The sequence below is a fragment of the Erinaceus europaeus genome, chromosome 9 (assembly GCF_950295315.1).
Source record: "Erinaceus europaeus chromosome 9, mEriEur2.1, whole genome shotgun sequence".
Classification (NCBI taxonomy): domain Eukaryota; kingdom Metazoa; phylum Chordata; class Mammalia; order Eulipotyphla; family Erinaceidae; genus Erinaceus; species Erinaceus europaeus.
Window position 1 is genome coordinate 101,256,678 of NC_080170.1, and position 14,078 is coordinate 101,270,755.

Below are 14,078 nucleotides of genomic sequence, written 5' to 3' on the forward strand. Positions count from 1 at the left end.
GGTTCCAGCCCCCAGTTCCCCACCTGCAGGGGGTCGCTTTACAGACGGTGAAGTAGGTGTGCAGATCTCTTTCTCTCCCCTCTCTGTCTTTTCATCCTCTCTCGATTTCTCTCTATCCTATCTAACAGCAGCTGTGACGACAATAACATTAGCAACTACAACAAGGGCAACAAAATGGGGAAAATGTCCTCCAGGAGCAGTGGATTTGTAGTGCAGGCACCAAGCCCCAGTGATAATACTGGAGGCAAAAAAAAAAAAATTGTGGTCTGGGAGATGGTGCAGTGGATAAGGCATTAGACTCTCGAGCATGAGGTATTGAGTTCAATCCCTGGCAGTACATTTACCAGTGATACTTGGTTCTTTCTCTGTTTTCCTATCTTTCTCAGTAAATAAGTAAAATATTTTCTGAAAAGTTAGATAATTGATCACAAGGGTAAGTCAAAAATTTGAAAAACGGGGGTCAGGCAGAAGCGCAGCGGGTTAATTGCACATGGCGTGAAGCACAAAGACCTGGTATAAGGATCTGGGTTGGAGTCCAGGGCTCTGCACTTGCAGAGGGGTCACTTCACAAGTGGTGAAGCAGTTCTGCCAGGGGTCTTTCTCTGTCTTCCCCTCCTCTCTCAATTTCTCTGTCTTATCCAACAACAACATTAATAACAACAATAATGACCAGAACACCAATAAGGGCAACAAAAGGAAAAAGGTAGCCTCTAGGAGCAGTGGATTCAGAGTGCCAGCAATAACCCTGGAGGCAAAAAAAACAAAACAAAACTCAAATTAACCTAGAAAAGTCAATTCAAGGGCAGGGGTAGATAGCATAATGGTTATGCAAAGAGATTCTCATGCCTGAGGCTCCAAGGTCCCAGGTTCCGTCCCCTGCACCACTATAAACCAGAGCTGAGCAGTGCTCTGGTAAAAAAATAAATAAATAAATAAAAAGTAAAAAAAAAAAAGTCAATTGAAGATCAAAATAAAAAGATACAGGAGTAGTTGAAAAACAAGATTAGAAAAGAAAACACAAGTCGAACCTGAAATGGAATTGGAGTATTACACCAAAGTAAAAGACTCGGGGGTGGGTGGGTGGGTGGGGAGAATACAGGTCCATGAAAAATGATGAATGAAATAGTGGGGGTTGTATTGTTAAATGGGAATCTGGGGAATGTTATGCATGTACAAACTATTGTATTAACTGTTGAATGTAAAGCATTAATTCCCCAATAAAAAAATAAAAAAAAAGATACAGGAGTTCAAAGGAATGCAAAGTCTAAAGGAATAACATTCCAGACAGAGTTACAGGGTGCAAAGGACACTTTGAATAGGATCCAGTCTCAAATGGCAAATCTAGAAAGTAGACTCAGTCGTGCAGAGGAGAACATATTAAACTAGAAGACAAAATGATCAGAATCTCTGATACAAAATACGGAGAAAAAGGGCTAGGACTTAGAGAAAATGAAGTAACTAGAAATAGTTAGACTAATGACAAAAGGAAAATTAATGATAATAGGAATCTCAGAAGAAGAGAAATGAAGGAGCAGGGACTGTATTTAAGGAGATACTAGCAGGAATTTTTCAAAAACCTGGAAAACATCAAGAACATAAACATGCAGAAAGACACCCAGATTTTTGAATCCAAAAAATCTTACACCATAAAACTGTAATCTGTCACCATAAAACTAGCACAAATCAAGGACACAAAAAAATATTGCAGGCTTCTACAGAAAGGAAGAAAGTGATAATGATAGCACTGTCAGGCTTTCCACAGATTTCTCAGAAGAAATCATAAAGGGAAAGAGAGCATAATGACATACTCTAATTACTAAAAGACGTGAGTTGCCAGCCATAAGCACCTTACTCTGTAAAAACAATCACTTAAATAGATGGGAGAAATAAAGGCCTTTTCAGATAATACAAAAGCTAAAGTGTCTTTGCCTGACCTGCCTTGTAAGAATTATTGAAAAGAGTCCCAACAAGTTGAGAAGGAACAAAAGAGCATCAACTCTGAGCGAGGTGGTAAACAGTAAAATAGAACCAGAAACATAATCATTAATAGGAGAGACCTATGAGATGTGGAAATGGAGGAAGACATGGATAGCAGTGGTATAATAAAATGATAATGAGATGAGGCCAGCTTAAAAGCGACTCAATTTAGGAAGTTAGAGATAGCACTCATGTTTTGATTTGGTAATCACAAAACAAAATCTTGAGCAGAGACTCAAAGTGCAGATGAAGACAGTGAGAAAATCATTATAGAAAATCATCTACATGAAGTGACAGGAGTGGGAAAAGACACAACAAAGATGTGAAACAACTAGAAAACAAAAACAGAAGAGTTACGTTAGTTGCATATGTCAATAATCACTATAAATGTCAGTGGCGAAACCCACCATTCAAAAACCACGGTGTAGCAGGATAAATAATGAAAAGAAAAACAAAACCAAGCCAGACTCCATCTACTCTGTGTGCAGGAAATCTACATCCAAAGGAAAGAACAAACATTCTTTCAGACTGAAAGGCTGTAGCAAGGTGTTCCAAGACTTCAGAGAGGGAAAAAAAAAGTAGAAATGACTTTTCTACTTTTTTATTTATATCAAATAAAATACATTTTCAGTCAAAGTAGGTAATAAGGGACAGAGATGTGTAATATATAATGATCAAAGATTCATTACATTAAGAAACTATACTGTCATCAGTATATATATACCCAACTTGGGTATACAAAATATACAAAATGTGCTAACTAATTTCCAAGGTTATGTTGATAGTGACACAGTATTAAGAGTGAAAGCCTTCTACAATGAAAACTACAGGTCACTTTTTAGAAGGAACAAAGACACAAAGAAATAGCTATCCTGTGTTCATGGGTCAGAAGAGTAAATATTCTTAGTAATACGGCCATCCTAAAGCAGTCTATAAATTCACATAATTCCTTCCTAAATCCTAGTGACATTCTTCAAGGAAATTGAACAACAGCCCTGAAATTTGTGTGGAACCACAAATGACCAAGCAATTCTAAGAGAAAAGAATGAGTTCACACTTTCTGACTTAAAATTATGCTATAAAGCAATAATAATTAAAATTGTGGTATTGGGAGAATGGATAGTGACTAATCCAGCAAAGTACACATCACCATGTGTGAGGATTCCTATTTAAATTCCTGTTCCCCACATGCAAGGGAAGCTTCATGAGTGGTGGAAAAGTGGTCCAGGTGTCTCTCCTCTGTCTTTATCTTTCTCTGTCTCACATCTCTGTCAAGAAAAAAAAAAAAGTAGCCACTAGAAATGGTGAAGTCATGCAGGCACTGAGTCCCAGTGATAATTCTGGTGGCAAACAAGAGAAAATAGAACAAAAACCAGAGCTGATATTGGAAAGACAAAAGAGCTTCACATAGCAATGGAACAGAATAGAGAGCCTTGTAATAAATCCACACACTCTGAACATCTAATGCATGCCCAAAGTGCCAAGACACTTTAATGGGGGGAAGAAAACCTTTTTCAACAGATGGTGTTGAAAAAACTGGGAAGCCACATGTAGAAATTGGAAGAGTTGACTGTCTTGGAATTTTTCTTCCCTTAATTCTGTCCTAGTGTCTGTCTGCCTTTTAAGTAATAATAGAGGCATGTTACAATATTCAGTCATTGTGTGTAAGAACAAGAATAATTTGAAGAGTAGTTGTGTAGTGTTGAAGAACTTTAAATGAAAGGTCAGCCCAGTCTGTTACTCAAATTACAAATTGCAAATTAAAGGAAACTGTTTTGGGACTTGCTGTATATAAACTAATTAATTTAAGTTTGTACAGATGACATAGAATCTGAAAACAATCCAGGATAAACTGTTCAGCTAGCTAAATATGACTTTCTTGAAGGTTTTTCTTTTCCTTCCCTTCTTCCTTCCTTTTCTTCTTCTTCTAATTTTTAAAATTATCTTTATTTATTGGATAGAGATAGCCGGAAATTGAGAGGGAAAGGGAAGATTGTGTGTGTGCGTGTGCGTGTGCGTGTGCGTGTGCGTGTGTGTGTGTGTGTGAGAGAGAGAGAGACCGAGACCTGCAGCCCTGCTTAACCACTTGCAAAGATTTTGCCCTACAGGTGGGGACTGGGGGCTGGAACCTGGGTCCTTGTGCACTGTAACATGTGCACTCAGTGAGGTGCGCCACCACCCTGCCCTCCCTTTATTCTTTTACAGTATATATATTTGATAACTGAAATACTGTTTTTTGGTTTTTTTTTTTTGCCTCTAAGGTTGTCGCTGGGGCTTGGTGCCAGCACTATGAATCCACTGCTCCTGGAGGCTATTTTTCCCATTTTGTTGCCCTCATTATTGTCCTTGTTGTGGTTATTATTATTATTGTTGTCATAGCTGTTGTTGTTGTTGGCTAGGACAGAGAGAAATGGAGAGAGGAGCGGAAGACAGAGAGGGGGAGAGAAAGATAGACACCTGCAGACCTGCTTCACCCCTATGAAAAGACCTCCCTGTAGGTGGGGAGGCCACCAACCGGGATCCTTGTACTGGTCCTTGTGCTTTGTGCCATGTGTGCTTAACCTGCTAAACTATTGCCCAGCCCCCTACTATTTTTAAATAGTACTTGATGTAGGTTTTAGTACTATATGTGCTTAACCAAGTGCACCACTGCCTGCCCTCCTTGATATAGGTTTTAAAGAAGAGCTATGTTGACTTGAAAAAGAGTACACTTCTCTATGTGATAGTAGATTATTAGAAACTTAAAATGACAGGGCCTATTTAAAAGGAAGAATCAAACTGTAGCAATTCTATAACCTTGTGAATCATCACAAGCTAGAGTTATTTTCTGAAGACAGATGTTTTTGCTCCCTTAAAAAAAAAAAAGCAGTCATCAGTACTTATTCCAAGTATAGTCCTTTTAAATAAATATATATATATAAAACACATTTTAAAAGTATGCCTAAAAATCACAATGAATTATTAAATATTTTATTATTTAAAATTATTATTTTTAAAATTCTTTTTTTTGCCACTGGGTTATTGCTGGGGCTCAGTGGCTCAGTGCCTGTACCACAAATTCACTGCTCTTGGTGGCTAATTTTTCCTTTTTCCTTTTTTTTTTCTTTTTATTTTATTGGACAGGACAGTGAGAAATTGAAAGAGGAGGGAAAGATAGAGAGGGAGAGAGAAAGTTACAACACTTGTAGACAGTCTTCACTGCTTATGAAGTATCCTTTATACCAGTGGGCAGTGGGGTTTCAAACCTGGGTTCTTGTGTATGGTAATAAGTATACTTATCCAGGCGTGCCACCAGCCAGCCCCTCAAAGTTAAGATGTGAATTTTTCAAATTTTATTAATACTTTATTGTCAAATGCAATTTATAACATAGAGAACAATGTGGTTTGGTTGCTTTTGCTTCAGTTGTTAATGGATACTTTTGATAATTTTTTCATTTCATTTATTATGCAGTGATCATCTGCTTTGTGTATACAGTTTACAATATATTATACACAAAGCATATACAAGGTGCATAGTTTATACAGGTATAAAATATACTTAATATTTATCAATGTCAATATAAAAAATTTAACAGTGAAGTTTTACAATTATTTTTGGATATACATATACTTTGAACATTTGTATAGTTATTTTGACAGTTTTTTTCCTTTGAGCTCTTCTAAATGAAATTCTGTCTTTCTGTTTTGTTTTTTAAGATCTTAATAATAGAAGTACAGGTAGTGATTATCCTGAAGAGGTGAACAGAAGAAACAAGGACAATAGAAATTCTGATTCTAAAATGGAACCCATTGTGATTTCCAGGAAAAGACCTTTGAAAAGGCTTCAAAATAATTTACCTGATTCTCATTCAACTTCTTTGTATGAATCTGCAGAACAAACAGTAAGTAGAAGAATTCAGATATCATAGTTAAACAAGTGTTTATTTTTGTGCCTGAGGCTCCAGGTTCAGTTTCTGGCACCAGCACAGAGCGGAGGAGTGCTCTGGTGATAAAAGAAAGTGAGTTGACTGGTGAAATGATATTCTTTTAACTTTCTCTTTTTATCAATTTTTTAAAAAAATAATTGTAATTCCTTTATTGAAGGTTAATGGAGGGGTCCAGGTGGTGGTGCACCTGGTTAAGCACACACTAATATTATAGTGTACAAAGACATGGGTTCAAGCCCCTGGTTCCCACATGCAGGGGGAAAGCTTCACAAGTGGTGAAGCAGGGCTGCAGGTGTCTGTCTCTCACTCTTACCTCCTGGGTTATTGCTGGGGCTCAGTGCCTGCACTATGAATCCACTGCTCCTGGAGGCGATTTTTCCCATTTTGTTGCCCTTGTTACCCTTGTTGTCATTATTATTGTTGTTGTCATTGCTGCTGTTAGATAGGACAGAGAGAAATCGAGCAAGATAAACACCTGCAGACCTGCTTCACCACTTGTGAAGCGACACCCCTGCAGGTAGGGGGCCGGGACTCGAACCAGGATCCTTGCATGTGTCCTTACACTTTGTACTATGTGTGCTTAACCTGATGTGCCACTGCCTGGCTCCTGAATCCAGAACTGTATAGTAATGTGTATAGTATAGTACTCAACTGTATAATAATGCACTCAACCAGGATCACAACTGCCTGGCCCCCGGGCTCATTAATTTTGCAAACAAACAAAATCCGTAACTATAAAAAATTCCTTTTAATCTGAAGTTGACTTAAATATTAGGAGGCATTCTGAATAGTTGGTAAATAGTTTGTATTTATTTATTTATTAGAGAAAGAGAAATTGAGAAGGAAGGTGGGTATAGAGAGCAAGAGAGAGAGAGACACCTACAGTGCTGCTTCACTGATCAAGAAGTTTCTCTCCTGCTGGTAGTGACTAGGGTCTTGAACTCAGGTCTTTGTGCATTGTACCATTCATGCTCAACCAGGTATACCACTGCCCAGCCCCCGCACTATTTGTAAATATGAATGTTTCCCCACCCTATGCTTTAAGAAACAATGTTGGGCTTTAGATTAGATTGAATCACCGAATTATATATCTTTATGCTGTGGCAGAACTGGCAACGTGTAATGGTGTAGTTTTCTATTCCTGTAATTACAGAAGAATACGCTTTCCTGTTACTTAAAAAAATCACCTTAATTTTACTTTTATTTATTTTGCATAGAGACAAAGAAGTTGAGAGGGAAGGGGGAAATAGGAGAAAGAGAGACACCTGCAGCACTGCTTCAACACTTATGAAGCTTGCCCCGGACTGAAGGCTTGAACCAGGATCCTTGTGCAGCGTTATGTGCTCTAGCAGATACCCCATTGCCTGGCCCCTATATTTACTTTCATGGTTTTAAAGAATTGAAATCTAAAACAAAAATTGAAACTCCATTAAAAAAATTACTATTGATAGAGAAATTGAGAGGGGAGAGGGAGAGATGGAGAGGGACAGAGACTGCAGCACTGCTTCACAATTCACAAAGCTTTCCTTCCTGCAGGAGGGGCTTGAACCTGCATACTTGCATACTGTAATGTGTGTGCCTAACCAGGTGTACCACTGTTTGGCTCCTTGAAACTTAATTTTTTTTATAGTAGAAATTTTGGGGAAAAATTGCTGATTTTAAATGCATTTATGTTTAGAAAGATCAACAGAATGACACTACAGAATCTGCTGATTTTGAAATACCAAGTGAAAATTATCAAGACCCAAAGCTGCTTGAAGAAACCACACCTGAACCTGTAGAAAGTGATTTCACTAAACTGTCACCATTTAATAATGAGACACTGACTTTGAGTGTTGATCCCAGAAGCACACCTGACTGTTCAACCACTGAAATTTTTGAGAATTCTGTTTCCATCGAAACTGTTAGGAAATCTGCTCTGGTTACGAAGGATGAAAATGAGTTGGACACAGTAGAAAAGCCGATTTTAAGTGAACACAGTGAAGGAAATGAGTTGTCGGTTTCTGCTGAACCAAGTAAGTAACAAGGAAGCTCGTAGGAAGCTCGGTGTATTTTTTTAACTTTAGGGAAGAAACGACTTGAATTTCTTTCATAAAATTTTTAAATTTTTATATTACCGTTAATTAATCTTGTAGTTTAAAGAAGATTCTGCTGGAGCAGCATGGAATGTTCTTACTCATGACCACAGAATGTGAGCTCAGATTTAGAGGGATGCAGAGGTCACACAGGCTCCTAACCTAATTATGGGCCCCAGATCACATCAAATTGATGGGGTTTACAGTCAACTATATTTATACCCCTTTCCCATATTAGGGAGCTACTCTCTTCCCTGATCCAGCTTTCTGGTCCTTTTCCAGCCATGACATAATCTCTCTAGACAATAACTTGGATCTACCTGCATATCAGATTTCAGGCTCAGGCAAAAAACAAAAAACAAACAAACAAACAAACAAAAAACCCCAAAACACTAATATAGCTACAGGCTCTTTGAAATATAACTAAAATATGCCTACTAGCTATCTACAAAATGGAGTACCCCCCAACACTTCATCTGCACTATTCCAGCATTTAGGTCCATGATTGGTCAAGAGTTTGTTAGGATTTGTATGTTAATTTTCCTTTCAGCCACCAGGTTCCAGATGCTAGCAGGATGCGACCAGACTTCCCTGGAGAGACAACCCCACCAATGTGCCTTGGAACTCCGATTCCCCAGAGCCCTTCCCCACTAGGGAAAGAGAGAGAGAGAGACTGGGAGTATGGATCAACCTGTCAACACCCATGTTCAGCGGGGAAGCAATTACAGAAGCCAGACCTTCCACCTTCTGCATCCCACAGTGATCTTGGTTCCATACTCCCAGAGGGTTAAAGAATAGGAAAGCTAACAGGGGAGGGGTTGGGATTCAGAGATCTGGTGGTGGGAATTGTGCGTAGTTATACCTCTTTTATCCTATGGTTTTGTACACGTTTCCTTTTTGTAAATAAAAATTAAAACAAACAAACAAAAAAAGGGAAGATTCTGTAAGAACCATTATTGTCATTTTTGTGGATGATGCTAAAATGCAGAGTTTAAATACCATTTTATTAATACTGATTCTAACTCATTCTTGAGTATTTATGATACATTTTATAGAAAAGGAAGGATCCTAAAGGATAGACAGTGAATAGTCTACTCTATCTTTCTCATGCCATTCATTTCCCCTTTCTGGAAGCAACTAATGTGGTAGGATTTATAGTGTAACTTAGGGCTAGAGAGAGAGCATAGTGGCTAAACACAGAGACTCTCATGCTTGAGACTCCAAGTCCTTAGGTTCAGTCACTTGCACCACCATAAGCCAGACCTGAACAATGCACTGATTAAAAATAAAAATAGTGTAATTCAGAGTGATGACATGTAAATTAGAATTAAAATATGTTCTTAAACAAAACAGAACAGGCAAACAAATAGCATGTGCCTAAGTTCTCCTCATGGCTTTATCAGTTTATAAATGTCTTCATTTTCCTTTAGGTAAGGCTGCAGGTAACTGCTTAATAATAACACTGGCATGGAAACTTTGGTTATAACTAGTATACATTAGATAATAATAGACTAGTTCTTAAAATTAATTTAGATGATTAAATTTGATGGAATTATTGAAGATATATTACAAAAATAGAAAGTTCTCTTTTTAGACACAGAATTATTGTCACACATTAAAAAAATATGTTTTCCTTTTTTAGTTGTGGTTTCCAGTGATGAAGAAGGGCCGGTTGAACATAAAATTCCAGAAATTCTTAAAATACAAATTGGACATGACCATGTCATCACTAATGAAAATGAGAACACTTCTGAATTGTCAGAACTGTCCTCGATGACATGTGAATCTATACAGGTAATTTATTTCTGCCTTTTTTTAAATTTTTTTTTTTTATTATTTCTGCCTTTTACAAATTAATAGTGAAATATATATTACTGCCTAATGACTATTTCATCAGGCAGAATATTTCAAAAAAATTTTTTTAAACAGTATTTTAATTAGAATGCTGAGACAGCATTTATAGTAGTTTGAGGGAAATATGTAATTATTTAAAGTGAAAGGGTTATAGCATTTTTTTAAATTTATTTATTCCCTTTTGTTGTCCTTGTTTTTTTTTTTATTGTTGTAGTTATTATTGTTGTTGTCGTTGTTGGATAAGACAGAGAGAAATGGAGAGAGGAGGGGAAGACAGAGAGGAGGAGAGAAAGACAGACACCTGCAGAACTGCTTCACCACCTGTGAAGCGACGCCCCTGCAGGTGGGGAGCCGGGGTTCGAACCGGGATCCTTATGCCGGTCCTTGTGCTTTGCGCCACCTGCGCTTAACCCGCTGGGTTATAGCATTTTTTAATCATATGTTTCAGTGTAAATTTTTGTTGACTTGAATATTTTCCTTGTAATTTTCACTGGACACTTAAGTACTTTATAAAAATATTTTCAAGAGTTTTATATTTTCTAAAATTTAGCTGTTTGACCGTCCAGTTCTGTCTTTATTTAAAATTATTCCTTTTCCTAAGTCCTAATAATGCAGTATGATATAATGGGAAGAACATGATTTCTGAAGATGTAAGCACATCCTGACTCTTCTTTGGGGGAGATTGATTACATGCATCATCATCATCATCATCATCATCATCTTTCTTCTCTCTTCGTATCATACATGCACAATTTCACCATTCCTGATCAGACTTGAGAGAGAGGATGAGAACCATTATGGTACCTTTCCCCATTATAGTGCTGCTTCGTATTGGGGATATGCGTACTATGTGGTGAACTGTCTCTGAGGTCCACACATGATAAATGAAGGTAACACTTACCTCAGAAGGTTACTTTGAGGATGGGGGGAAGATTGTATAATGGTTATACAAAGATATTCTCATTTCTGAGACTCTGAAGTCCCAGGTTCAAATCCCTCATTCCCTGCCAGAGCTGAGGAGTGCTCTATTAAAAAAAAAAAAAAAAGCTATTTTGAGTATTAAATGAGTCAGATATGAAGATATATGATATTTAGAACAGTATTACAATACTTTCAGCTTGAGATGCTCCTTGTTTTTCCTTTATTTACAGAAATTGTGGTTAAAATAACATGACCTGGAGACAAACCTGAATTTTAGTTTCCTTCTTATTAACTGTATGATCTTGGACAAGTCACTTTAACCAATCTAAACATCTATTTACTTTTGAAAATGTGTTATGGGGGAGGTACCAAATGGGAATGGTTGTGGGAATTTAAAAGAGCTATTATATTTAAAAACTTATTTTAAACTAAAACATCATATAAATATGATATACTTTTGTTCAGTTAAATATGAATCAAGCTCATTAGGAAATGCTGAATTAGAAATCGTGACTTTGATATAGAAGAAGATAGATTTTGGAGCATAGGGTTATATAATTTAACTTTGTATTTGATGTTTAGAGTTGTTTTCTTACGATAAATCACATAATTTTAGAGAATAACATCCAGATAGCTATTTTTTTAAAATCATGAGAACAATATAAAATCCTTCACTGATTGACTAATAGTAACTTGCACATTTTGACTTTAAAGATCACTGTAAACCTTTATAGTTCTTAAGTTATATGTATTTTATGATTCATTCCTTGTCAGGTTTCAACTGAATTATGTCCATATAACCCTGTCATGGAAAATATTTCCCGTATAACACCTAACAACGAGATGGATTTACAATTGGATTTTATGTTTACTTCTGTTTATATTGGTAAAATAAAAGGAACTTCTAAAGGTTATGTTACAGTAAGTATATTTAATTTTTTCTTTAAGTTTTAGATTTCGAACAGGTATCTCAGATATCTTCTTTTTAAAGTGTAAATGAAAAGAATTGAGGTAATTTGTGATTTTGAAAATGTCATTAAACCTTCCTTCAAATGTGCTTTTAATTATGTGGGGGAATCATAAAATTATAGGAGAATACTTTAAAATATCTTTGATCTGACTTTAACAAAAAGCATGTGTTGGAAAATTGTATGTGGAATTGATATTCTTTGAACTCCTAATATTCAATAGTGATAGACTTTTATTCACAGTAAAATAGAGAAGAAATTTGATTATATTTCAATTTAAACTCTATTGATTCACTATTCATTTCTAAAATTATATCAATTTGGGGAGTATACCAGCACAACTCTGTAAGCTTTACTGCACTACTGAAGTCCTAGTACTGTTCCCATTTGTTATCAGAGAAATCTCATTTTAAATTGATTTACATATTGTAAAGTGACTTCTCCAAAATCTTAAACTTGCCTGTTAAGAATTTCCAAGGACAGTTCCTATTATGTCTTTCTAATTTTTTTTAAAGTATTCTTTCTTTCATAAAACCAGAATAGATTTTAGTTTGTTTTTGTCATCATCCCTGCCTATCAAATTTGTTTTTCCAGGTTTATCTGAAATACTGCATCTTCCAAGAAACATTTTCTGAATTTTCTTTCCTTACCAGAATTAATGTGTGTGTGTGAGTGGGTGGGTGGGGTTTGGGGATGTGTGTGTGTGTGGGGGGCAACTGCCATCTCCAGACTCTATTTCTCTGGGCTGACTTTTTTTTTTTTAATGTATTATCTTTATTGGATAGAGATAGCCAGAAATTGAGAGGAAGGGGGAGATAGAGAGGGAGAGAGACACCTGCAGTCCTGCTTCACCATTTGTGAAGCTTTCCCCTTGCAGGTGGGGACCAGGGGCTTGAACCCAGGTCCTTGTGCATTGTAACATGTGTACTCAATCAGGTGCTCTGCCACCCAGCCCCTGGGCTGGCTTTTTTAGACACAGAGAGAAAGGGAAAAAAAAACATAATACTGCAATTTAAAAAAAATTTTAAATATTTATTTGATAGAACAGCCAGAAATTGAGAAGAAGGGGGAGATAGACAAAGAGACAGAGAGACACCTGCAGCTCTGCTTCACCACTGGAACTTCTTTCAGTGCATTGGGGTCTGGGTTGCACCCTTGGTAAAGCAGAACTATTTACATTCTTGCATAAACTTCCCACAGGAATCTTATGTCAAGCCCCTAGTCCCTCCCTACCTTTAGGGGGAAAGTTTCATGAGTAATGAAGTAGTGCTGTAGGCATCTTTTTCTTTCTTCCTTCCTGTCTCCTCTTGCCCTTTTGATTTCTCTGTTTTTAGCCAATAAAATAAATAAAAGATAAAAAAAATTTTGGTGAAGCCTTGCATTTATTCAATTTTAATATCCTCCAGAAGTGTTTCAGATTTAACTAGGCACTTTTAAACATTAATTAAATGATATCACCTATGTCAGATTATAAATCGGGTTTTCTTAGACGTTTTACTATTATTAAGAAATATTAACATAAGGGGTAGAGCAGGGAATATGAATTAGTAAGACATGGAACTATGCCCTATAATCTTATAATGTTGGAAGCTCCTATTAATCACAAATAAAATAGCTTGGGGAAAATAATGAGTTACTAAGCATCAGTGTGGCATATGCAGTGCCATGGATTGAATTTGTAGGCAAGTCTTGTGCTCTACTGACTGAGCTACCTCCCTGGCCATTTATTTTTATCCTTTTCCCCTCTCTCTCCCTCCCTTACTTCCTATCATTTTCTGTCTCTTTCTCTGCTGTGACTTCCTTCCTTAGGCTCAACTTTTTTCAGCTAGAGAGAGTAGCGTAAGTGGTGGTGCAGGGAATAGAGTTTTAGACTGGCAGGCATGAGATCCCAAGTTCAATCCCTGGCATTGGATAAGCCAGTGTATAAGTTTCCTCCTCTCCCTCCTTCAGCACTGCTCAACTCTGGTTTATGGAGGTGCAGGGAATTGAACCTCCAACCTTAGAGCCTCATGTGTGGGAGTCTGTTGTGTAACCATCATGCTATATATCTCCCCAGTCCACTCTGTAGTTTTCCCATTACAAACTGACCTCTGTCCTTTTCTTTAGTCCGTCCTTCCATAGCTGTCATTTTTTCAGAGTCTAAATTATTTTTATTGTGATTTATTATTTCTTTTGTGTTGATTATTTATATTTCACATAAGAGAGAATCCACCTGGAAGTTATCTTTCACTTCATGACTTCACTTACCATAATCACTTCACATTCTATCCTTGTTACAAAAGACAAGATTTTAGCATTTAAAAAATGTTTTTAAAAATATTTATTCCCTGTTGTTACCCTTGTTTTATTGTTGTAGT

The 14,078-nt window shown here is 36.8% G+C and overlaps 1 protein-coding gene across 6 annotated transcripts in view; it reads left to right on the forward strand.

Moving 5' to 3' along the window:
- SENP7 (SUMO specific peptidase 7) overlaps positions 1–14,078 on the forward strand; it is a 145,332-nt gene that overhangs the window by 75,166 nt on the left and 56,088 nt on the right. For all 6 annotated transcript variants that reach the window (XM_007532622.3, XM_007532624.3, XM_060198443.1 and 3 more), the window contains 4 exons: positions 5,674–5,858; positions 7,582–7,918; positions 9,621–9,772; positions 11,528–11,674. In XM_007532622.3, coding sequence (XP_007532684.2) covers positions 5,674–5,858; positions 7,582–7,918; positions 9,621–9,772; positions 11,528–11,674 — 821 coding nt within the window. The remainder of the gene's footprint in view (positions 1–5,673; positions 5,859–7,581; positions 7,919–9,620; positions 9,773–11,527; positions 11,675–14,078) is intronic.